General features: G+C 33.9%; 1 protein-coding gene across 8 annotated transcripts in view; it reads right to left on the bottom strand.

Annotated features, from left to right (window-relative positions):
* Positions 1-27,802, bottom strand: part of LOC131936356 (tyrosine-protein kinase SRK2) — a 33,701-nt gene extending 5,899 nt beyond the window's left edge. The window contains exons 1-13 of one of the 8 annotated variants that reach the window (XM_059293297.1): positions 27,688-27,784; positions 27,030-27,090; positions 21,948-22,048; positions 20,646-21,013; positions 19,848-19,944; positions 18,218-18,313; positions 16,235-16,332; positions 15,252-15,401; positions 13,265-13,429; positions 11,235-11,311; positions 6,924-7,106; positions 2,072-2,222; positions 959-1,090 (exon numbers count right to left, since the gene is read on the bottom strand). In XM_059293297.1, coding sequence (XP_059149280.1) covers positions 959-1,090; positions 2,072-2,222; positions 6,924-7,106; positions 11,235-11,311; positions 13,265-13,429; positions 15,252-15,401; positions 16,235-16,332; positions 18,218-18,313; positions 19,848-19,944; positions 20,646-20,865 — 1,369 coding nt within the window. In that variant the 5' untranslated portion in view covers positions 20,866-21,013; positions 21,948-22,048; positions 27,030-27,090; positions 27,688-27,784. Of the gene's footprint in view, positions 1-953; positions 1,091-2,071; positions 2,223-6,923; positions 7,107-11,234; positions 11,312-13,264; positions 13,430-15,251; positions 15,402-16,234; positions 16,333-18,217; positions 18,314-19,847; positions 19,945-20,645; positions 21,014-21,947; positions 22,049-26,473; positions 26,539-27,029; positions 27,278-27,429; positions 27,588-27,687 lie in introns of those variants that run through there. The other 7 variants (XM_059293296.1, XM_059293293.1, XM_059293295.1 and 4 more) reach the window with 7 other exon arrangements.
* Positions 27,803-27,905: the final 103 nt, after the last annotated feature.

Raw genomic sequence — 27,905 nt, 5'->3', positions numbered from 1 at the left:
GGTGTTGTCATGAGTGTCGAGGGCGCTTTCTACAAGCTAGGAATGGAACATGGTGTTCTAAAACAACTGTTCGCTAGAAGTGAGTTTTTAATTCTTCACGAAAAGCTGCTCTCATTCTCGTCCATTGACACTGAGAAAAAATCACTATGAACCATCGCATCTTAACAATCACTGACCGGCGGCCAAGGCAACACTCGCCGCAATTGCACAACCAAGTGCACATCAAATTGCTGAAAGTGTAAAAATAACAACCTGCTATTTAATTCTAAATGCCATAAAACTTCAACTTGATGTAACAAGTGATAATATTGATTGAGACTATAGTACAATAATATAATTTGAATGTTTCTGTCATTTACTTTAATTAATAATCTATAAAGAATTAATATCATGATCCTTGCGGTATAAAAAAACCCAAAATATGCTCATGATCTTCTAATTTGGACTTTGGCCGGTCATCCCTAGCCAGATGATCTTCTAATTGGGACTGGCCGGCCAAAGGTTGAAATCAAGAGCCATTTCAGACTTTGGCCGGTCCATCACGGCCAGTCTGCGGATAGGCCGGCCTAAGGCTGAAATCAAGTAAAGTTTCGGACTTTGACCAGTCAATCGGAAGCGATATTGGCCAATGCACGCATTGGCTGGCCAATCCATGCTTTGGCCGACTTCGGGCTTTGACCGTGGCATATATATATATATATATTTATATATATATTTATATATATATTTATATATATATATATATATTTATATATATATATATATATATATATATATATATATATATTTATATATATATATATATATTTATATATATATATATATATATATATATATATATATATATATATATATATATATATATATATATATATATATATATATATATATAAGCAGTTACATACAAATTCATTACTTTGGTTTTGTTTCATTTCAGTCATTTAATAAATTACCTAACCTGGATAGGGAATTCTACCACGAGTCATCAGCTCATACATCAATATTCCAAAAGACCACACATCAGATTTTACTGAAAACTTCTGCCGTAAGGCTGCTTCAGGTGCTGTCCACTTGATGGGAAAACGCGCTCCTGTTGAATAAAATTATATGCATTGAAAACAATCTTAGGTGTTGGGTCCTGTTATTTTGAGATTACTGACTCGGGGAGGGAGGGGAGGTACAAATAGTTTAATATCACGACGTTGGTTACAGTTTTTTTTAGATATCTCTCCCTCAAAGAAAGTCTACCAACATCCTCCCCCGATTGAAATGGAATTTATATAGAAAATATATACTTTTGACAGTGTGTCGTCCCCCCCCTCACTTCCAAGAAAAATATATGGAAACCCAGTGTAGGTATAAATCCAGTGCTTTACTTAACACATTGAGATGGGTTTTTTAAAACATGTCGGTTTTTAAAATGTAAGCATTTCAATGTTAAATCAAATATGTGGACTTGGTTGTTGTTGTGTGAGAGGATGAGAGAAGTATATAGAGGGATTAGATCCTGTATGATAGGATAAGGAGGGAGGAGGTTAATATTCTGAATGAGAGAAGGAAAGGATTTTGAGTGGGAGAAGAGGTGTATTTAAATGAATTAGGCAAGAAAATTTTAAATCTTTATAATCAATGGCATCAGTATCTTTGTGTTTCCTTTTTGCCATTCCATTTTTTAAAAAAATCTACAATCAATGACAATTCTTTTTTGAGTATTCTTCCAAGGTTTAAACTTTTAAAGTTTTATTTTGACTTGATTTGAAATTTTCTTCATCCTTTTGTGTGGCGTTACTAAATAAGTTAATTCTCTGTGCAACTTTTTATGTTAGTTACATTTTCTTCAGAGAATTCTTGTCAGATGGACTGATGGGATAGATGAATTGAATGGTTTGGATGGAACATATTAGACCTTAAAGACAGACAGACATATAGATAAATCGATGGATAGATCAATAGATAGATTGGCAGGTAAAAAGGTAGGTAGACATTGGACAGACAAACAGGATGACAAACCAGACAGACAAAGGGGCAGTCAGACTGACTGACAAAATAGTGAAACTATTATCCAGATAACCTTTAGGGTTATATTCATCATTGTCTAAAATTCTAGCCAATCCAAAGTCAGCAACTTTGACGATATTGTTTTCTCCAACTAAAATATTACGTGCAGCTAGATCACGATGGATAAAGTTTCTTGCTTCAAGGTATGACATGCCACTAGCTATCTGAAATAATGAAAGACAACCTTCAAATAAAGTACACCTTTAAATCAACAATTTAATAAATATCTGGTAATAATGATTAAGGGAGTCAAAGTATAAATGAGGTGTGATGAGATTCTAAAATAGGCTACATAATCTATTATTTATATATAGGGCCTATCTATCTATCTATCTATCTATCTATCTATCTATCTATCTATCTATCTATCTATCTATCTATCTATCTATCTATCTATCTATCTATCTATCTATCTATCTATATATATATATATATATACACGTAGGGCCCTACATACATATATATTGCATATATATATATGATCACTGCCATCCTTACTGTACTTATACCTCAAGTGGACTCATTCAGTTGGCAACTCCAATTTTTAAAAACTTTTTAGCTTTTGTTTTTTAATGCCAATATACCATATTTATTTATAAACTTTAAATAGTAAAAAAGTTATCTTTAAAAGTTTTGGTATTTTGCATAATTCTCTACACCATAAAATGTGCATTTTTATAAGATTTACTTATACAAAAGTAATACAATTTATTTAAGCTCTCGTAATCTAAACACATACCAAGTTGTACGGGAAAATCATCTCTTGTTTTACTTTCTAGTATACAGAGTATAGAGGAAGTATTGGTATTAAAGCTGGTTCAAAATGGTTTTTGCCAGAATACATATTTTTCAACCAAAATTTGATATTTTATAACATTTGATAAATTAGTACAAAATGACTTCCGGTCCAAGTCTAACAGAATAATAAATAATTGTGAATCAATTGTGGCAAGTGAATCAGAAGAAGCCTTATACCATGGGAATGCTAGGGATCTTTACAGTATAATTGGAGCGGTAATACCAAATGCAGAAGGACAGGAAGAGATGGGCAAAACATTTTATAGAACACCACAGTGCACCAGCTGAAAGAAATATCGCCATAGACAGTAACTCACCCTTACATAAAGCATCTGAATAATGTGAAGGTTACATGGATAGATGATATACCGGCAGAAGTACTGACGCCGAATATTGAAACTAGCACCGCACTACTCCGCACACTTTTCAGAAAAAATATGGGAAGATGAACTAATACAGAAGATGGAACTACTCATAAAGCTCCCAAAGAAAGACGATCTTAGTCCATGCTCTAACAATCCCAGGCAAAGTCTTCAATAGAACATTATTAAACAGGATAAACGAAGCGGGAGACCCCCAACTTAGAGTACAACAACCCTAACCCTTAGGAAGGAAAGATCATGCATAGACCAAATAGATACAGTGCGCATCATCAATGAACAGACCAAAGAGTGGAACTCATCTTTCTGCATCCATTTCATAATTAGGAGAAGGCATTCGATTGTCCAAATATACATGTACGTAATGTAGTAAGGCAAGATTGCCTACTTTCACCATTCTTTTTCCTAGCTGGCCATTGACTGGATTATGAACATGTTAACAGAGAAAAAGCGAAACAATAGAAAATGGGCACTCTGGAACCAGTTAGGTGACCTGCACTTTGCTGATGGCCTAGCTCTTTTTTTCTTACACACAACAGCAATCGCAAGATAAAACTTTAAACCAACAATGTTGCTAGTTTTTCTAGTTATGTTTTCAAAGCAACGCATCAAGCTGTACCCTTATAACATTGGGAGAGGAAGCTCTAGAAGAAGTGGATGGATTCACCTACTTTGCAAGCATTGTTGATAGGCAAGGCGGGATGTAAAAAGACATAAAAATAAGGACGCATAGGCAATAAAAACCTTTAACCAACTAAAACACGCTTGAGGTTCTAGAGATTTAACCCTTGGAATAAAAATCCAGGTCTTCAACAAACTAGTAAAACCTGTTTTACTCTATGGAGCTGAGACATGGAGAATAACTGCCACAAATAACAAGAAAATACAATCTATATATATGTATTTCTCTTCATGGGGACCATGATGAGACACAACCAAGACCATATTGCTACCACCCCCACCAGTCTGGTGAGGTGTTACTATGAGTTCGAATTAGTGACGGCTATTGGGGCAGATACTTTAGTTTTTAAACGATTTGAAACTAAGGGGAGGTAATAACACATTCTGCTTGATCTTTTCATTGTTGTCTGTAAACTATTGTCACTGATGGCTGCTTTCAGGGGGGGGGGGGGGGGAAGGAGTGGAAAGTGAGGGTGGAGATCATTGCCCTTCACTAGCTACTGATAGTGTTTTAAAGCAAAATATTTTCAGTCGCAGCATTGGTAGTGTCGAATTCACAAAATATGAAAAATAGGAAATAAAACAACAAAATAGTGGCGTATGCTACGTTGCGGGTCAGCTCGTCATTCATAATCTCATACCTCAGAATGATCATTCGAATACGCTGGCCATGAGGTACTATGGCAACAGACAAACCAACTGATAGCTGAAGAAGAGATCTTTCAGAGAAAATTGGCCACACAATTAGGAGCCTGTATCCAGCATAACAATACAGGCCCTCATATAGAATCCACAAAGGCAAAGAAGCCTACCAAGGAAGATTTAGAGAAATGACCTGGAAGAAGACACCAAGAAGATTGGATACACCTAAGGACAGTTGGAGAGACTAGCCCAGGACAGAGATGCTTGGAAAGCTCTTGTCAAAGGCCTATGTCTGTTGAAAATTTTAAATAGAGTAAAAAATATATAAAATATGTGTAACATTTTTTTTACAAATATTTGTCTGTATGCATTTTCAAGAAAAGTGGAACCAAACCCCACCAGCTTCTTATGCACATTTTAAATAGCAAAAATAAAATACTATTTTTTTCAAATTCAAAACATAGGTAAGTATTTCAGTGATACACATAATGAACCGTGCATCAGCACAATTAAAATATGATTTTCACACAAAAACAAAATCTATATATATAATTCTCTTCTGGGAGACTTTAGAAAACAAGCTGCAAGCGCCTTACAGTCCCCTCTCTTCCTCTCTATAGCTAACCCCCCCCCCCCCCTCCCCCCATGGTCTGGTGAGCTGTGGTTCACGCTAAATGTTTACAAGCCGGGTTTGGTGACGGCTATTAGGGGCAGATAATTTAGTTTGAAACGATTTTAAACTTAGAGGAGGTAACTAAGAGGAGGCTGCTTTCACGTGGGGGGGGGGGGGGGTTTAGTGGTTTAAAGCACTGGTACTGTCGAATTCACAAATTATAAATTACTGAAAAATATATAGAAAAAACAACTAAATAGCGGCGTATGATACACCGCGGGTCGGCTCGTAATGGATATTTACTGAAAGTCAGCGCAACTTCCGCTGTTGCCTTTCAGACACCATTTCAGAAATGTGCTGCTTAACTTTGAATTGAACGTTCGTTGTGTTCTTGTATTTTACATCTCTATGCAGCTTAAGGGAGTGTTCTCTTAATTTTTCCGATGCTAGACAAGAATTGCTCAACTTGGCATTGCAAATCATACAGACTCCCATCAAATTCATTATAGTTATACATATGAATCCATATTGCACTTGTTTTTCTGAACACTTCCTTTATTTTTACTCAACATAGTAAGAGGGGATTAAAATATTAAGGAAAGAATAACATGACGTACCATCACAACAGTCTCAAGTCTTTATTCTATGTCAAGTTGTCGCACTGTCATATTTAAACAAGTTCTATCATGCTCACAGATAAAATCTGAACGCACATCACTGGAGCCAAGTGTGTCTTGACCTTCACCAAACCCATGAGACTGATTCATAGAACCCCTGGGGTTTGATTACCCAAATTAAGAACCATTGCTAGTAGTAGAATCATTATAACCACTGTCTCTTAGTTTTTTCGCCGATTCTTTTGTTTTCAGGCTCGATAGCTGGAAAACTTAAGCTTTGCGGTTGTCATTAGCATAGAAAATAGCCATATTATGTAGCCAGAAGGGACTTTGATATTCACATGTCTTTTTACTTTCTCGTATATACGAAGTATAGAGAAAGTCTTGTAATCGTGCAAAAAAAAAAATCGAGATTTCTACAAATCTCGACGTTTTACACCTCACTGATACGGAAAAACATAATTTTGCAATCTTGTCCGTATGTCTGTCTGTCTGTCTGTCTGTCCGTGTGTAAACAGGATAACTTGAGTACCGTTACAGCTAGGTTGATGAAATTTCATATATAAGTATTTTATCAAAATTGTAGATCCGTATCAACTTTTGAGCGATTTCCGATAACCGGAAGTGGTACTTTTCCTACTTTCAATTTTTCAAAAGCCTATAACTTGAGTACTATTTCAGATAGATAAATGAAATTTCACATGTAAGTAAAAGATCTAATTCTCTACCTTCTGTTAAATTTTGAGTAATTTCCGTTGACTGGAAGTAGTAATTTACGCTACTTCCGATTTCTCAAAAAACTAATGTAAATTTTAAAAGTACTAGGCCTAATAATATTGCGCACTATTATGCGCTTTTTTATTTGACGTTCACTTGGTGTGCAATTAATTTGTCTACGAGATTTTATTCTATTTTTAAAACTTTAAGTATTTAAAATGGATTAAAAATCATGTCTATAGCCCGAGTTCCCCTCCCCTGTTATTTTATATAAGAATATTCGAGAAAGTTTAGGAGATCACTCTCCGGTTTATTTAGTTTTTGAGGTATGTTCAGGAACTACCATGTTTATGAAACTGCTGAATGTTAAAATCTTAATACAGATGAAAAATGCTGATGTATTAAAAAAATGTTTACCTGTGATGCCATGTCTATTAAATTTATGAGAGTTAATATTCTAGTTTTGTCACTGCGTAGATAGTCTAAAAGACTACCATTAGACATCAGTTCTGTGACAATGTATATTGGTGTCTCTAAAGTACACACTGCATACAGACGAACTAGTTTATCATGACGCAACATCTTCATTATCTGAGCTTCCTGCAATTTAAAATAAATTTTAAAGAAATATATAAACAGGTTTAAGTTAAGAAAAAATCAAATGTGTAGGCCTATATCTATCATCAGCATATAGACCTATGCTTGCTAGGTCAGAAATTTGAAAAACTAATGTGAGCAGGTGGAAGGGTTATTAATTTTATTTTGTGTGCGATTCTATGAGTGAATGTAGGGTGTAGGCTACTTACTTCCTGTCAAAGTGGCTATATAATAAAGAGTGGCAAACAAGGACTTCTTTTTAACACGTTTTTATTAACTCAGATTCGCGTGTGTTTGTTGTTAAAATTGACATCGAAAATTAGCCCACTTCTGATTGTTCTATAGATCTGAAATTTGGCATGCAGGCTACTTTCGCCTTTTTAGTCCACAAGAAAAACGTGGTTTTTTAAAAAGTTTTTTTAAAGTATTTTATGTTCGCTACTGAGAATGGTCACAAGATGTAGTCAGTCGAGCAGAACGTGTATTAGGCACCTTATGTCTGAGGTTTCTGTAGTAACTTGGCTGGGTTTTGGTTTGTTTAGGAAGTTTGATGTGTCTTTTGTTTTAGTATGCTTTGTGTGGGGTTTTTTTTTAAGTTCTATATGAATAGATCGTTTTGTAGTGAATTGATTTGTTCGTTTAAATTTTTTGGTCTCACGTTTTTTTTTTGTAAAGTTAACGTTCAGTGTTAGGTTGATTGTCTTTTTGTTAATCTTTAGACTAACTAAGGTTAGAATTTAACCACCATTGGTTTAGCCACGATTGCACTGGCGCCCCATTTTGATAAGCCTTGGGGTACATTTAACTTTCCCCGGCGACTGGGTGTAATCCACCCAAAGTCGCTATATTTTTGCTCATATCTTGAGTCTCGTTTTATAAATTTTTCTGGGCCTTATTCCCATCTATAAGGTGGTTGGGATGAACACATAGGAGGTTGTAAATTTTAAAAATATGGGTAAAAAATTTTTTATGAGGGTTTGAAATTTTTTGTACGGTCCCTGGTAATGGACAAAAATATTTACAACTTATAAACTGGCCTCTAAATATTTGTTTTTACACATTGTGGGTTAAGTCATTGTGTTACATTTTCAAAGTTCAACTATAAATTAATAATCTGAAGGTATTTGAGTAACAAAAATATCAAACAGGATTGAAGTAATCAACTTTAGTAATAAAATAATAGAACATTAACACGTTTTAATAATTTGCACCTCAGAGAGCACAGTTGTTAGATAAAATTAAAATAACTGGACATTTCCTTTTGCTGGCAGGGAACTTTCGTTTTCTTTGACAAAATATGGGCACCCTTTTAGTGGTGTTACATGAGTCACATGCCCAAAGTATTTTAATTCCATACTTATCGGAATTGCTTGGTATGTATTGGATAAATCTACTCCCACCTCTAAAATCAACCAGTTGTCCAATTAGTAATGATCTCTCCAGAAATATAACACCCTGCTCAATTTGTATGGAATATCTACCATAATGGGAGCAAATTTACCATGAGCCTGATGGACTGTTAGTGTTGTTGGGAAAGTGAATATGACCCAGAAGGCTGCTGAATCTCTTCATAGAAAATTCTGCCTTCAAAAACTTTCATAAGGAGAACTGAATTGATATACAACTAAATTGTTATTCTGCAGAGTGCTTTCTCTCCATCCCTGCGAATGCAGTCAAATATTGGCTGTATTATTTTTTGTATTAATGTAAAGAAGAAATATTTTGAGTCAGGCTGTTTATATTTTTACTGGGATTAGCACTTCAGGCAGTGGTCTAGAGTATTGTTACTTTGTCTTTCCTGAAAATATTTCTTTTTCTTCACTTTGCACCATCAGTTTCATTTCATTCTGAGTGCCAACTGTTGACACATTATTGATAGTTGAAATGCAGTATATTGGGTAGACCTCGTCATAAGAGCTGCTTGAAACTGAACCAGCATTGTCTTCAAGTAATGATGGCTGCCATTCTTCATCTTCTACCTCTGATACTGATGGCTGCCATTCTTCATCTTCTACCTCTGATACTGATGGCTGCCATTCTTCATCTTCTACCTCTGATACTGATGGCTGCCATTCTTCATCTTCTACCTCTGATACTGATGGCTGCATTCTTCATCTTCTACCTCTGATACTGATGGCTGCCATTCTTCATTTTCTACCTCTGATACTGATGGCTGCCATTCTTCATCTTCTACCTCTGATACTGATGGCTGCCATTCTTCATCTTCTACCTCTGATACTGATGGCTGCCATTCTTCATTTTCTACCTCTGATACTGATGGCTGCCATTCTTCATCTTCTACCTCTGATACTGATGGCTGCCATTCTTCATCTTCACCTCTAATACTGATATTTCAGACTCAAAACTTGTTGGTCACTTTCACCTGCTATACTAAAACTGGCAAATATATTCCTTTATCATTAGCACTTGAGTTTAGACAAAAGCGTTCAAGACTTGTTTCTGTTGTATTCTCAATAACGTTTATGACGATTTATAAACCTTACTCACATGGTCACAACCTGTAGAACACCCACCCCACTCCTAGTTTGATTAATTCATTGCCCAGTATCAACTTTCAAGCAGCATTACAAAGTTGTTTTGCCTTATTGTCCTCATTCCTACTCCTAATGAGGTTAATATTAAGTTACTCTAAAATGCTCCACTGTTTCTATCTACATTCCAGAGCTCCCTAAAAGGGTACAAATTACCATATATGTCCTCCCACAGGCAATCTTACCCTGCATTTCATTAACCTATTGTAACTCTAAACTACAGTTCTGTCTGTAACTGCAAGTCAGAGCTCCAGCAAAGAGTATAAATCACTACATGTGTCCACCCACAGGTTAACTCTTGCTTGAGAATCCCATCAACCTGTAGTGTCATATTACAGCTCTCCCATTGACAACAACTTGTCTTGTGTTCCCCATGGCCACAATGCCCTGAATACCTTAACTGTGTCAGTATGTTACCCACCCCACAATGAACAAAGTAAAGAATTTACTATAAGAAAGTCTTTGGGTGTAATTTACCCAGTTGCCGGGAATCAGAAGAAATAGTATTTCCCACTATAAAAAGTGTCCGGGTATGATCCACCTAGTTGCCAGGGACAGGGTACCAAATATGTTGCCGGGGAAAGGGTTAGGAAAGTTAGGATTTTAACAGACAAACCCTGAAATGTACTCAGCAGGCAAAACAATGTTAACAAAATAATTAAAGTACAGAACATTGAACTGAGAATTATGAAAGGAACTATGGAAACAACAGCAATGGAGTAAACAGTTGCTCCAATCTCAATGGAAGAGATATGAAAACTCTCACCCAATTCAGAAAGCTGGAAGCATTAGAAGTCCAGCTCAACCAACAGTGGTCTGTTAAATTGTAAGATGCGTCAAGTTTTAGGTGTAAATTTGGTGCATGAAAGTCCACAACTGAAACAGTTTCCTTTTAATAATAGTTTATTAATAGTTTGTATTTCTTTTGGGCATTGTGAAATTTCTGGCTGTTTTTAAACTTTCTACCAATTTTAGCAAGTTGTTCCGCGATCACAATTTCTTTTATATGTTTGGCCAGGATCCACTGCAGCACTGACTTGCTGCAGATATTGTAAAGCCTTTCAAAGGCTGTCATGAGTGATTGAATATAGAAGCCTTCTGGGTTTTTCCATTGTGAGAAAGACAAATTACCTATTTGGGGATTTAGGGTGACCTGACAGGTTAGCTGAACGTTCTATAGCTTCTTTCCGTCACACTTTTGCACTGGTTAATTTTAGATTTAATTCTAAAATCTTTTATTTTATTTAGTCCATGTTGCTGATCATCCACTCTTTGTGTAACTTGTTTTTTTTTCATATTACTTTATGTAGTAGACCGGTTGAATAGAAAATCAGCAACATGGAGATCAGCACGGAGAAGTCAAATATCATGACAAACGACCCAAACAGTAAAATGACAGGGATTAGAGCAAGTCCACTCTTTTCCTTGGCCTTATCTTATTTGACAAGAGAACTAAAGAATAAAGTATTTCTCGCTGAGTCTAAATTAGCATTGTCAAGAACATTATCTGTCTCTCAGTAGAAATCATTTTTGGTGGTTTTGAAATTATACTTTAAATGCCAAAGATAATTAGAAATACCTGAAGAAAATGTGCAACACTCATTGACCCTTGCTTTAATGTCTTAATTGCTACATCAGTTGTTTCCTTCCATTTACCTAGAAAATTAAATGTGCATATTAGTTTAAGAAATAGTTTATGTAACAGTTGGTTAAAAAAGTAGAACACTAGTGGCAAGTCGTCTTGAATTTCCTGCAAAAATATTTTAAGCCCACTGACCTTCAACTAAAGTTTATAGTGGTTCATAAAAGTTTTAAATATGGCATACAATAATTTGGTGCAAATTAGTGAGAAAAACATACAGTAACAGTAGATATATGTGAGAAAAAATACCACAATTTAGACGATAATAAAAGAACTAATTAATCTGTAAGTCAAGATATTTTTTTTTAGAGTGTAGTAGTTAATCAATAATATTTTTAAGATTTTAAAAAATTATACCAATACAATTGCACTTATATTAAATACAAACAGTTTTTAAAGTAACCAATCATATAATAAAAATTGTAGTTAAATGTAATTATTGAATTAAAGTCTTTTTCTGTTGTCTTGGGATAGCACTGCCTATAAAAATCTTCCTGATTTCAAGCAGCACAATTATCCCTTTGACCAGTCACAACTTCCACATTATCCTACACCTGTGTGCAGCTGTTACTTGTCTCAGTTTTTTTTTTTTCATATTTTCTTGAGCAGCCCTTTGTAATTGGGAATGATTTTCTCAAATTTGAGACCTCTACTCATCACTCATATATCTACTTGCATGATAATTTTGATTCTCAGCATTTTCTGTCATCATTTTCTTTTACAATTAACCTTCCACAGGGTTTTTTTCCCACGTTTTCTTTAACTTGCTTTCGCCTCTGTTTGTTTGTTTGTTTGTTTTTCCAATCAAATCTTGCGATCAAAATTTCGGGAACTTCCCAGTTAGCTAGCGCGCTGAAATTTTCAGGGAAGCTTTGTTTCGGATGACAATAGAATATTCAACTGTTATTATTACTAAATTGATCCATGGAAACATTTTATTGATCATTTTAGACCGCTATATAATTGTACAAAAAACGTGGGGAAAAAGGGACATAACCCAGTAACTGTAATTTGATGAAAACAAGGTTCGGTACTCTCCCTCTTTTTCTTACTGAGTTGTTGTCACGCGGTGTTTGTCTACAAACAACCAGAACGTAACAACTGGTGGCCAGTATGGGGGAGACGATATGGTCGAGTGGTTGGGCACACGATTGCTAACCCACTCGACACGGGTTCAAATCTATGTGCTCTAGTCAGTAACGTATTCACACAATGTGTTTTTTACGAGTTGTCTTTTTACGAGTTGTCTTCGTTTACCCAAAAAAAAAGTGAAAAGATAAAATCGATAGCAAGATTTCAATGCAAACAAACAGACAAAGACTAAAAAGTAGAAAATAATAATCATTAAAAAAGTTTTAAAAAACCCACGTTTTCTGATTGAACTAAAAAGTAGAAAATAAATGCTATACATGACAATAATGCAAGCGATCACTCTACTATAAGCGATCAAAAACGTGGGGCGCCGTGATTTTCTTACAGTTTCTAATACTGTTGACTCTCTACAAGCTCCCTAATAAAAGTCAATAGTATTATCTAATCAATAGTAATATAACTTTTACTTCGGCGCCCCACGTTTTTCATCATGACATGTTTTCACATGTTTTATGTATTTTTTATCGCAGTTAAAACTGTCACATTACTGTACCAGATAATTGTTTAATACAGCTTATATTTTAAATAAAAGAAGTTTATGTTACTCTAAAATAACCTTGAAAGTCTTGTCTATTTGCAATTAAATGTTTACCTTATAAACAATTTTTTTTTAAATTAATTTAAATGTAACAAAAGTGACAATGAAGTTTTATTACAGCATTAAGCTAATTTAAATAATAAAGAAAATAGATTGTAATATTTTTACTTTTGATGCAAGTTGTTTAACTGGACAAAAACAAACTTTAAAATCTCCAAATTTGGCACACCATATTGCTACCCACATTTATAAAAACACACACAGGCAAACTATTTACCTTTATAAACTTCCCCAAATTGACCAGACCCTAATAATGTATCCAGAGTTAGTGTTTCTCTAGGTATCTCCCATAAGTCTTTTGTTTCAACAGAAAGATCTTGCATGACTGGTTTGGGCTTAGAGCAAGGTAAATTGAGTTTTCTACAAAGACCTTCTTCTTTTACTGCAATGATAGTTTTATATTTTAAAGAAAAAAGTTAGAAATGAATTTTTTTTTTCATGTAACTAAATATACATATATAAATACACACATACACACACAAATATATATATATATATATATATATATACACACACACACAATATATATACAAATACACACATATATACACACATACCTACACACACACACACACATATATATATATATATATATATATATATATGTATGTATATATATATATATATATATATATATATATATATATATATATATATATATATATATATATATATATATACTCTGCAGCGTGCAATGTAGTCCTACATACAAGAGTGATCAAATGTTTTAAAAGGGTTTCATTAAAGTGATTCCTATCATGTAGTAATAGATGTGTGACCTTGTTATTTGAAACTGTTGCAAATATTGGATCATAGTTTCTGGGGACTATGTTTGTCAACATTACAGCCCAGGTGCCCCAGAGTGTAAAGTATGAACACCTTGAGTAATCGCAGATCACCTTTGATAAAAGTGAGGTATAACATACCTCGGCGACCGCATGTGTAAGTGGTGTCCCACAGGGCCACTGATGTGCTGGCAGACATGCCTGATTTGTTTTAGTCATAGTAGCCCACCATGTCCCTTATGTTTGGCATCTTAAAACAAATGTGAACGCCATAGTGCTCATTGGGAGCCCAGGCTGCATGGGTGTAGTTTGATTGTGAAATCAAGTAGTATCTCTGGCCCCTGTGTACCATGCCTAATCAACAGATCCCATGTGCTAAGATAGCCATTGGGGAACTCTGGGCGTCCAACTGCACCTCACTTGCCGGCGTTGCCCTCCGAATACATACATATGTATCATCTCCACAAAATAATTTTTGGACACCTTATAGATAACCAATGGAAAAAAAATATTTAAAATTAACATATCTGTAACTGTAAGGAAATAAGATACATTAATATAGGCAAAACATTTTCAACACAGTTCGTTTCTGCAAGATATTTAAATTAGTTTGCCTAATCCCAGCATTTTTAAAAATTATTTCGCATACATGTAACACTGCCTCAGTAGGGATGATATCACCCACTGAGGTGTTGTGTTTATAAGGGCTGACCCTGAGAGATAACACACGACGAAATGACGCTGTTGTTGTTAGATACTGGTTTAATTTGCTAATTCGTATACGGCTAGTCATTAAAATCAAGGCCATAAACGAATATGTAGAACAGTAGCCCTAAAACAAATGTAAACAATAGATTACATCACTGAAGATACTACCACGTGTAGGCTACACAAATACACAGGTGTAATAAAATAAGTTACGGCCAGTACACAATACTGCCAACAATTACCAATAAGTATTACAATGATAAATACTTAACCTAACTAGTCCGAAACATGCAGCACTAGCAGGAATAATACAAATAAATAATCTAACTAAGATAATTCATACCTAGTCTGCAACAAGCAGCACTAGTAGGAACAGTACAGTAATATAAAACATAATTTACATCCCTCATTAGGTCTACATGACCAACTTAACATAGGCAACGGCACCATCAGTGTCACTAGCAGCCTGGGACACGTACACAGGTACGAACTACCCAGAGTCCCAGAGGTCAAATGACATGGAACACAAGGACGAGCATCGCTCAATGAAGAGCAATAAAAAAACTACATCAACAGTTGCGGCCCTTATAATTTATCCCCCTTGACTGGTAACCATGATATGTGTTACATACAAGTAAGCTGGAATGAAAATCTATCTAATGGGATACCTCTATAAGGTACGATTTTATACATACATAGAAAATGACCTACATTGATAATGCCTGATTAGTTCTGAATGATTTGAAAATACAGCTTTGGAAGTTATATAGCAGCCACCATTATCAAGCTTTCTTATTTTGTAATGTTTTACACAGTCACCACGAGCAAGATCCTGATCATGAACACATAAAACGTAAGTTCCTGTAGGAAAAAATTAATACACAAAAGTAAAAAATAGGTTTGGATATCAGTAAAACAATACACCACATAAATATTTTCTGGCAGAAACTCATTCTACAGAAAAAAAATAGTCTAGAGTTTTTATCTCTGCCTATTATTAAAAACGACATAATTTCTGCTGTTAAACAGTTATTGTACTTATTTATAGACTAATTACAAGCAAATGTAACAATTGATAGATTGACAAATAATTTAAAAGCATGAAAAATGAATGTTCACTAACACCAGAGCTTTATAGTTTTATGAAAAGATGCAGTTCATAAACCTGAAAATGTTACTGAACGGTCATTAAGAGGCAGTATTAACATCTAAAATAACTTGATTTGATTGAAAATTTTACGCAATGAAATTTAATAGCAAAACAAGTAGGTGGGAGTAAGCTCCTCTAAACAATAAACGCTTCTTTTTCTAGAAAATACATAGAGGTGAAAAGTTCTTAGATTGTGCTACTTTATGAGGTTATGAGATTAAAATTACAATGTTATAGAAGTTTTCAAGCAATTAGAAATAGAATAAAATACCATTTCTGGTACCAGAAAATGTTCAGAAGGTGATGGAAACCTACATATAGGATTTAATACTTATTTAAGAAATTTTGTCCACTCAGCCAAACCAAAAAAGAAAGACAAATTGGGGAATCTGATAAATCAGATACATTTTCTAGCTAAAATTTTTATTTGAAGTTCAATAGTTGTGCAGATGTGGAAGTAAAGAAATTAAAATAATCTATTAAACACAAATTAACATTTTTGTATGCCAGAGTAAAACATTAATGTAGTTAAAAAAAACTTTACCAAGTTCAGTTTCACTTTCTCTAATCAGAAAAGATCCTAATGCTGATAGTCGTAATGTGCGCTCAGCCTCTTTCCTTGTTATTTTTCCAAAATACCAGCTGAAAATTTTTGTTACAAAATACTGTATTGTTGTCTATCATTTAACAAACCCATTGTTTTTATTTTTTTTATTTTTAGACAAGAACCTTAAGAAAGTCTCGAGTTCAGATCTCAAGATTTAGTGTGTGGGATATCTGTAAGTAATGAGAAAATAAAATGTGGCTGGGCATAGTGCTGATCACAATGTCTCTGCCAAGGTCACAGAAACAGCTGAACTCTATTTTATCGGCCATAAATGGATCAACTTTCAAATTGAAACTAGCAATACAAAATTCCCCAACTTTACCAAACCAATGTATTTCAAATTTGAACCAGGTCAAGCTATGATACAATGTGAAATAAACTTTGACATAATTATGATGCAGGCTTATACTTAATGGTGTTTTAATTAATAAAGCAATAAAAAAATTGCAACTTAAAGGTATTAACAGTGTTTCCCATGAGTGTTTCAGATTTAATTATGATTAATGTGCAATCTAATGTACATACTTCTTTTAGTCATGTGTTTTATGATAACATTATTTAAATATACACTAAAAGATACTTTACTATAAGTAAAATAGTAACCATTTTATTTTATCTATGTGTGTGTATAAAAGATTGCCATTATATAAATTTAATAAAAGTATTATTCAATTTTTTTCTTGCAGTAAGGTTTAAATTGTTGTCAATTCTGATATTAAAATATTTTACAGCAGTGGTTTCAAAATTGAGATACAATAACTAACTGCAGCAGAAGCTTGACATTTTTTTCAGAAAAGTCCTAGAAAATCATAAGTTATCAATCATGAAGGAAAAACAAAACTATTCTTTTCACCTCCCCCACTGTTTTAAAAATAGATAATTATTTTGCAGAAACATTTTATTTAGTAGAAAATGACAAATCATTATTTAGCAGACTATCAACTTTTTTCATCAACAAAATACTTTTTATTAATTTTTTAAGTTGCATTTTCCATGGGGCACATTTGCATACACAGTTGGTGTGATACTTAGTGTTAGGGTTCAAAATAAGAGGGAAAGGATTGTTCACCTTCAATGCTAAATGTAAATTTAAATCAAAGGGAAAGTGGTGGATAAATATGAGAAGAGACATTTAAAAAATAGTGACTAGCTTTAAAAAAAAGTAGTTTACAAGGAATACTATGGGATAGTGTGGTGAATAATAGAGCAAATGACCCAAACGTCTCAAGTTCAATTTCAAGTTTGTAGAACATCCCTTAGTCCATCCAGCTCAGATGGGTACCTGACTCATGTTTGGGAAAGTAAAAGCGACTGAGCTGCTCAGACTATCCCTTTCATATGCCAAGGTCAAAGAAACAGGTGAACTCTACTTCATTTGCCAAATTGGCCAACAGATTCCAAAGAGAAGTTTACTACTACTTAAAAGGTATACTACAGAATAAGACGTATGAAGGCTTTCCATCGACTCCTGTGTTTTTTTCTCATTTGCTGAATTGCTAGATAAAGTTCATTAAAAGGAAAAGTATTAAACTTGTGTAATTATTTCATTTCATTAGGATGCAGCCAAACAAATTGATAATCCAATAAAGTAGAAATAACTAAAGATATAGGCCTATTAAGAACCTAGTTAACAGTAAATTTGGTTACAATTGGATAAATGTTCTAGAAATTTGTACATCTCCAGTACTTAAAGTACTGAACTTTGATATAGTCTTTTAAAGATTTTTTAAAGATTCAACAACTTGTGAATGGAAAAATTACTGGATGCAAACTAAGAGAAAATGTATTTTAAAAAATCCAACTAAGAGTGGCAAATATTACTTGGATATTTAACTTTCAGTAAACAAAATAGTACAGCTGTGCTGCACAAAATTACAAACTTTTTCTAGGGATGATAAGTTAGAAGATAAAATGACTTACTCTTGTGATTCTAAAGTGTTGGAGGTTGCAACAAAATTATGAGGAACATATCCTTCTCTACCATCAGTCGTTTGAACCAGCCACCAGTCTGCATGTCTATTGTAAATTTTTTTGAAGTATTTTTTAGTACACTGCTTGTAACAAAAGTATTGATATATTATGCAATTTTCATACTCAACCGGTATTTTGAAAAAGAGTATTATTACAACAAAAACAATTTTTACAAGTAAACAAAATCTGGATTGTTTGTTAGGTTGGTTTAGTCCTGAAACACAACTTTGTCCCAATTACAGATAAATTCATTTCCCAATTACCATGGTAGAATATCTTATTTTCAACCTACTGAAATTGGTTATTGAGCATTTAAAAATAACTATGTTTAATAACATGGGAGTTAACAAGGTTAAGTAGGGTAAATTGAGGAGTTTAAAAGAATAACACCCATTCAACCACAAATGACGTTCACCATGAAAGAAGATGGCGATGGCTTTTGCAGAATAAAAGCATGGCTAAGGCTATTCTGGGATTGAAAACAATGAAGGACAAAAAAACATGGCAAGGTTCAGTGAAAAAAAAGTTGAAGGAGGTTAGTCTAACATTTTAACAGTTAGAGGGTTAGGTTAGGCTAGCCTGTCATCCCTTCTGGGACCTAGAATACTGAAATTATAAACTACGACTATGTGGGTTCAAACACATTGGACAATGCACTACTGACTCAGGCTGGGCGTTATGGCAAGGTAAAGGATGAAACGGCACTCACTAGATATCTTATGCCCCAATAAAACATGAAACAGATTTCAAAAGCAACCAATTCTTGTACTAAAGAAATCAAGTTTGCTTCATTTGTTTATATTTGGAGCATTTAAAAGCTTATTTTTATAAAGGTTTTTAATATTCATTTATTTTCTTATTTTTAGTAGTGTATGAATTTTAAAAAGACAATATGTAAGTTTTTAAAAATAATTAGTATTTTATTAATTGCATTCAGTTAGTTCTTATTAAAATACAACTAAAAATATTTGCTTTAGAAGCTGATCGATATCTTGAAATATGAACTCTAAAAGTCAATCATCTGCCCCCTATATATGTGTAACTTTCAGGAATTAAAAAGAACTGTTGGTGACAAACAGTTCACAGCAACAGTAGATAATCAGGTGTACATTAATGCTTAATCCTATTATCTCTCTTTGATATTGAATATAAAAAACTTTAAATTAACTGAACAGATTAAGATCTTCAGAGACAAGTATCTGAATACTGAATGACTGTATTAGGTGTGTCAAAATTGAGATACAGGATTTGCCACATAAATAAGGACAGACAGACAAAAATATAGAATTGATGGAGAAAAAACATAAATTTCAGTTTTTAATAATATTAAAAGCTTTAGCTGAAATATTTTTAACACACTATATCGACCAACACCAGCTAAAGAAAATGTATTTTTAATGTTTTCATTGCATTTAAAAACTTTAAAACTTGTTTAATTGAAGGATATTCTTTACAAATTACAATCCCACAAAAAATAAGCATATCAGTGAAATTTATTAGTATGTTGAAGTTTCTTTTCAGTAAAAAACCTTTCAAAAAGTGTTAACCAAAAACAAATGAGAAATTATTATGCTCTTACGAGTTATCCAAGAGTTGCATTGTATTTCCTTTTGCAAAAGAGACTTCTGATTCTGTTCTTGCCTGGTAGTCATACAGTGCTGTTAAAACTGTTTTACCTGTGCTCACATTGAAAAAACATTATTTCAAAACTGAAATTATTATGACCAATATATCCTATGATACGTAACATAATTCTATTAAATAAAACCATTAAATAACTTTAATCTGTATGTTGTATTTTAGAACCATCTTCAATGCTTCACAATAATTAACACTGTTGGGTAGTCTACTGCCCAAATGCAGTCAGTAACAGGAATGTATTCCTATTTTGGCTGCTTCGTGGGGGCATCCATAAATAGTGTCATGCTTTTTTAAATAATTGCTACATCTCACTACCCACCTTCACAAACAGCCAAAAAAAAACCCCTTCCCTCAGTCAAATTGACATGATACCTCAACCTAACACCCCCTCAAAATTGGAATTTTTGTTTTTAAAAGCATCTATTTCGTTTTAATAGTCATGAGTAAGTATGTTGATCAATTTCTAATTCATTTTACAGAAAAATACTATGGTGAATATTCAGTTTCTAACATTACTTGAGTGAGTCTTTATAATTTCTAAACCACACACCCATACCCCTTTTATAAATATTCACAAAACTTAGGAGTAAATTCGTAGTGTGGGTTTATTTCTCTTTCTGTCTTTGTGTTTATGATTGTATGCACACCAGCATATATCTTTATTCATGTGTATGTTTGCATTCACAATGATATATTCACAGAAAATAAATTCATGAATTTTTAAATTAATCAGTACCATATAAAAGTTTTGGTATATCATTAGTTATATGCTGACTCTGATTTCCAAGAACTATTGCTTCTGATTTTACAACAGTTTCTTTTGAGCTTCCATTTGTTGGATCTTCTTCATATTTATTTTTTGACTTTTTTGCCTTGTCATTGCCTTTTGCATCTGTTTTACATTGAATGTTGCTAAAATCCGCTTCTTTGGAATTTACAATACAGTTTCCCATCATATAGAGAAAATATAAAAATTTTAAACTGTGTTTTTCAAGTAACAAAACTCGCCAAAGGTGCTATTATTAGGATTTACATCACTTTAGATTTCATTGCAGACTCTTAAAACTTAAAAACACTTGTATGAATCTGTTTTGAATTTCTCTTCTGAAAATTAAAATAACAGTCTATTAAAAAACAAGAAACATAGAAAAATGAAATTGAAAAAATTAAATGAAAAATTAAGCAGTATGACTGATACAAAGCAATAACAGACAAAAAAATCACCCTTTAGATTACTAGCCTGAAAAATTTGTAGTCATAAATAAAAGATTTAATAAATTGGAAGGGATTTACCGAACAAATTACTTTCAAACTTGGCACCAAGTTTATATACTGTGACAATACAATCTATATATATATAATTCTCTTCTTGGATACCCTAGAAAACACCAAGCTGTAAGCGCGCCTAGCAGCCCCCTCTCTTCCTCTCTACGCATATCCCTACCACCCCCACATGGTCTGGTGAGCTGTGGTTCACGCTAAATGTTTACAATCGTAGAGCTGGGTTTAGTGACTGCTATTAGGGGCAGATAATTTAGTTTGAAATGATTTTAAACTTAGGGGAGGTAACTAAGAGGAGGCTGCTTTCACGGGGGGGGGGGGGGGTAGGGTAGGGGTTGGGGGAAAGGATGGTGGGGGTAGTATCGTCCTTAACGACCTACTGATAGTGTTTTAAAGCAAATATTTTCAGTGGCAGCACTGGTACTGTCGAATTCACAAATTATGAATTACTGAAAAGTAGAAAATAAAACAACTAAATAGCGGCGTATGATATGCCGTGGGTCAGCTCGTAATCTATTATTTTAATATTTGTTATGGGTAGAGTGATCCTGCATATTATTTTACAATTACTCTCAAAAAATATTTTTATTCATCTAAGAAACACACTCTATTATAAATTTAAAACAATATTCCAACCACTACTAAAGGTATAAAGAGACATTACTTTTTTTAAAGTTAATCAGAAAATATTCTCATCTAAGATTAACCCTGTTACAGCTTCAACTTTGTTCCCTAAACCTTAACTTTTGCAACTTACCTGTAGATATAATTTTTCTTGACTTTTATTATCTATTTGCAAAGTTTTGCAAAGTTTTGATAATTTGAAAGAACAATTTCATCCATCAAATGTTGATGGACCTGCAAGATTATCAAAAAATTTATGATTATGCCAAAAATTATGGCTCGAAATTATTAGGCTGTTAATAAAAAAATGTCATCAATAAGGCACCAGGCAAAGTAGCTCCAGTTATTAAAGCCCTTAACAGAGTAAAGTACTCTTAAGACATATCAATATTTAGAGTAGATGAATTTGAATTATTCTGCTTCTTTGACCTCAGCTTTAAAGGGATCATGTGGGTTATCCACTTAAAAATAGTCACTATCAAAAACTGTAGAAAAAAGGCGCTCATAGTTCTCAGCATTTAGGAAGCTCTTGTCCTTAATAATTCTGTTGATTAAACCACCAAACATTGTGATTTATCCACGTTATTGTACATCTTATGCCTTAGTTTAATAGAGAAAGAAACAGTGATGCTATAAACATTAACCAACAAAAAGTATGGATAAGAAATACTGAATTTATCTAGTATTGTATTATTAGAATACTACCATCCATATGTCAAACCAGCATATAAAACAGTGGTCCATTTGTGATCTCACTGGAGAGGTATTTTAAACAATCTGAGGCGAATTCCCCAAACTTTTTTTCACAAATCCCCACCTAAGCCATAAAAAATTGCTATTAATAGTTGCATTATCATTAATGATTAACTGTAGCCTTTAATGCTGCTAGTTTATGCTGTCAGTTATTCTTGGGTAGGGGCATGGGTTTTATTGTCCAAACACCCCAGGATGTACTGGTACAAAACCTTGAGAGTATGTTGATCACCCTTCCCAAGGGTGAGGTAGAACACCCTACAGTCACTACTCAAGTGTCAGGGGTGATGTAAAGTGCTCTAAAGAGATACAGGTTACATCATTGCAGGGGTGCTGGGTGACACACATGGTTTGGTTTTTAGTTATAAATTTTAGAAGCCGTAGACTGCTGTTTTACTTAAAACAAATCTAGGCAACATCTGGGGAGGGGGTGGGGGGAAGAGATCTGGGCATCCTGGGCCCCAACTGCCAGTGTGCCAAAGGACACCACAGATACAGTTTGATCAGGGATCTAAGTTGTAACCTTGATCCTGTGTAGGATGCCCAAATAAGCGACCACCAGGTGCTAAAAGTATCTGCAGAGTTTCCCCCGCCCATCAACATTTAAAACTTTTTTCAAATGAAATTTTCTTTGGGATGTACTCAACTAATTCCCAAAGCTTCATGGCCATCAAATGAATGGTGCAATAATGCATAAAAGACAGACACACATTTTTAAATACACTTGAACCCAGTTATGTAGATAGCACATGGGTTTGCCAAAAAGCATCAAGATGACTAACCATCAAGATAACTGAAAACAAATAAAGCAGCAATATATTAATACCGGTATGTGCTTGAAATTTCTAGGATGTGTACATAAATGAGAATGCATATGAAAGTGTTTCTGAAGGTTAGTTTTCTAACACAACAGCCTGGAAGCAATCTTTGTAATGAAATAATCAGTATGCTTTCAAATGTAGTTTTTATAGATCTACATGTTTGAGTTTGAAACAACAAAGCTTTTTGTCAGAAATGGAATATGCGCACCAATTAACACCAGTGATTTACACAAGAAATATAAGTACCGGCCAATGGTAGAGATTTATAAAAGAAATATGTGCACTTAATAACAGTAGAGATTTATAAAAGGAATTCGTGCACCAGTTAAGCATCATACAATATAAAAAATACTCCTCAACTGCAGAGCCAAATTTTTATTTCTAATAGCTTTAAGCATATCTAACTTTAATCTGATTATTTTTTAGCGCAATTTCCATACTGGAATTGCGATTATTAATTCGTTATTTCTGGATGGATGGATGGATGGATGTGTGTCCGCAGCTTTAAGTCGTATCTCCTCCTCAACGAAGCAATATCGAGGACTAGTTCCAAAAGCAAATATGTTAAGCAAGTTCCGAAGATGATTGTGGGCAAAAAAAATTCCCGGAATTCCTTCCTGGATTTCACGGAAAAGCCAAAAAACCTCAAAAAAAAAATGCAGTTTTTTGCCCATATCTTGGCAACCAGACCACTTAGCGACTTGAAACTTTTACCAATCGATTCCTGCCATAATTTAGAACAATATTTCCGAAGAAGTAATATTTATAGCAAATGTAAAAATATTTAGTATGAAGTGTGTAGGCTTTAATTCAGCTATACAATATATAATATTTAATAGTTTAATAGAATGTTCCAGCATTTTCGGTTTTCATCGTGTCTTTTAAATTAGCGTGCAATGCATAAAGATGTTGCTAACCTAACTTGCTGCCCTCAACTCACTGCAACAACCGTGCGGCATCAAAACGGCTAATGACAAAACGGCCCCGTCAATACGACCCCGACAAAAGGGCCAGCGACATATGGACCCGTCATATAGGCTGCCGACAAATAAGCTCCCGTCATATAGGCACCCGACAAACGGGCTCCAGTCAATAAGGCTCCCGTCATTTAGTTTTTCGACAAAACGGCTCCTGTCATTACAACTCACGACAAATAGGCTCCCGCCATTTAGTTTCTCCACAAAACGGCCCCCGTCATTACAACTCCAGACATTTAGGCTCCCCTCATTTTGGCTCATGACAAATGGGCTCTTGTCAATTTGACTTCCGACAAATGGACCACTGACAATACGGTTTCTGTAGAGAATAAGTCTCCCGGCAAAACGGTCTCATTGAATATGACACCTGCCAGTGAGACCCCTTCATCAATATTCTTTAGAGTTAGCTTATCCAACACTTTTTAGTAATACAACGTATGCATCTCTTGTTCGGCTGGCCTTTTTTTTTATAATAGTTTATCTATTATACGAAATGGTATGTTTTAATTTATCTATGACTTCCATAAATGGGTCGATTATATGCTGTTCCAACTCAAGTGTGTGGGGAGAGGGTCCATGCTGTACATTCCTACCTGCAGTATGCTTGTAGGTTATCAAAACAAAATGTCGTTATCCTGTTAACATCATTTATATCATACATTTACACTTCTGTGCTCGCTTTTAAGCAACAGATCTTTCCTGTTGTAAATTAAACATTCGCAAAATTTTAGAATTGATGGAATTTAGCTGTTAATGGTAAGATTTGTTTGTGAATTGATGTTGGTTCATGAAAAACAATTTCATGCAGGCATTTAAAAGAGTTTATAGTGGTAGTGGATGTAGGACAAAATGGTTACTTTTATGCCAATAGTGGTAATACGATTCATTTGTCTGGAGCCAATATGTCGGGAGTCATTTTGTCGGAAGCCAATATATATCGGGAGCCCTTTTATTGGTAGCCAATATGTCATGAGCCCTTATGTCGGGTGCCAATATGTCAGGAGCCGCTTTGGCGGTAGCCAATATGTTCTGAGCCTATTTGTCGGGAGCCAATATGTCGGAAGTCCACTTTTCGGGAGCCTAAATGTCGGGCGCCCATTTGTCGGGAGAGCCTATTTGTCGCGAGTCATTATGACCGGAGCCCATTTGACAGGAGCCAATAAGTCGGGACCCTTTCAACTGGTCTATTTTGACGGTGTCGTTTTGTCGGGGGTTGATTTGTCCCGGACCGTTTTGGAGGTGCACCTGCAACTGCAACAGTTCAAGCACGTTTTCTGACAACATTCATCACGCTCATTACGTAACAACGCTTAGGATCAAAACAGAAAGCAGAAATGGTACAAAGGCTGTGGTCGACGCAAAACGTAAACACCACACAATATGGACGGACAAGGCCGATTGAGGAGAAGCAGACCAAGGAATGGCCAAAGGCAAAAACAAATAGCCTAAGCAAAACAAAATGATGTGCCAAAATTTGTTTTGTAATTAATTTTTCTACTGCATATTTAACTAAATACATAACAAAAGTTGCGGTTGCTGTATAAATTACATCGTATTATTTTTACATATTGTTATAAACCATAATGGTTTTACATTTATAAATATGCCACCAAAACAAAAAAAAAAACCCACACAAATAAACACCCACAATTTTACAATTTTTGATAGGCCTAATTAAAATATTTCTTAAAAGATTTTTGTGACTTTTTTTCTGTGACTTTTTTCCAATAAAATTTTCCTTTGTGAGTTTGTGACTTTTTTCTGACACTTTTTTCCTTGCAGAAACTAACTTTTTTTCTGTTTTTTTTTTCCTGTAACTGTTTATCGTTCACCGTGGGTTTGACTCTATTTACTTTAGATTTACACAATTTTATTCATACATGTAGATTCTAGATCTAGCTAGAAAGATCTAGATCTAAAATCTAGATTCTAATGGAGGCGAGCGAGTTGACGAGATTCCTTCCATAATATTGTTGACATGGAATAAAAACATGCTTTTTAGATTTAGACCGTAAAAAAAAATAAAAAATAAAAACTTAAGCCTAAAATTAATTTAGAAATTTTATATTTTTAGAATAAATGCTATAAAAGTTGCAAATCCAGAGAACTTGAAAATAATTTGTTGAGTTTAAGGCTACATTTCTATTTATTTTCATCAAGCCTAAGTTATAACCGGATGTTTCACTTTCGTAAGACAAATATTGATTGGCTGTACAGTAACTTAGTGATCGATAACTATTTGTTTACAAAACTTTGCAGATCAAGTTTTTAAATAACAATGCAAATTTAAAACCCCATGACCTAGTTTTCTATTTTTAGCTTACAATGTGTACAATAAAATCAATGGCGGCCTATCCAATAGCAGGATGCCATTGTTTATGTCGCCATTACACGTGAAAACCAAATTGTTTTTGCTTTTTTTTAAATTTTTATTTAGTTACCGAAAATATTATAAACATCAAATACATCCAATCTTTAGTAAAGTCCAAAAAAACCAGACGGACAGGATTTTATAACCATATTAATTGTAACTACGCTGTGTATGATTTTTAAATGAATTTATACACCTCTCAAATAGTAAAATACCTTTGAGACTTTTCTCGCTGGTGTCCATTGAAGAAACTTTTCTATTAAATTTTTTACTTTTTTTAGGGAATGACTTACCTTCCTCTTTAATCTTTAATATATTTGCAGTGATCATCTGCCTTGTTAGCCTTGTAATCTCCTTAAGTTTAGTAGTAGAGGCTAGATCTAGATCTATTACTATTAAATTGTGACTAGATCTAGAATCTAGATCTATTACTATAGTCTTAGTTTAGACTTACTTAGTACTTAGTTTATTAACTTTATTAGTTTAACATTAACAGTTAGATCTAGAATCTAACTAGATCTACTAAGTTTACTAGATAGATTCTATATCTATCTAGATCTAGATTCTATAGTAAAAAAAAGTATAGACTGTCACTAGATCTCTAGATTCTAGAATCTAAATCTAGATTAGATCTAGAAGATCTAGACTCTAGGCCTAATAAAAGTAATATTAATAATATTTACAAAAATTTACATTTACTTTTGTCTTTATCTGACTTTATCAGTTATCTATCATACTCTTTATACTATAGTAGACCTAGTAAATAGTATATTATAATTTATTTATCTAAATCGATTAAATTAAGACGACGTTTGACCAATATTAAATCAGGAAGCTTATTCCAATAATACTCAGACCTAGAGAGATCTAGATCTAGATACTTATGCTATTTAAAAATGTGATTCTAAATTGCGAAAGGTAAACAGTGTACAAGAAAATTGCTATGCTAACCTTTTTGTGATTCGTATTTTTCTTTTCTTTTTTTTTACTTTCTCGTAGCCTAGGCCTTTTTTTGTTAGGTCTAGGCCCCCTAAGTAAAAGATCTAGATCTAATTTTCTGCCTAGGTTACTTCCCTTTCTATTTAATTAATCCATAATTTTAAACTAGGCCTAACCCGCTGTGTTAAAATATAAAACAGGCCTAGACTAGGCCCCAGGCAGGTTCGACT

This window comes from Physella acuta, unplaced genomic scaffold, assembly GCF_028476545.2.
Source record: "Physella acuta isolate Inbredline_101_S28 unplaced genomic scaffold, ASM2847654v3 ptg000176l, whole genome shotgun sequence".
NCBI lineage: Eukaryota > Metazoa > Mollusca > Gastropoda > Physidae > Physella > Physella acuta.
This window is presented reverse-complemented; position numbering and strand designations above follow the sequence as displayed.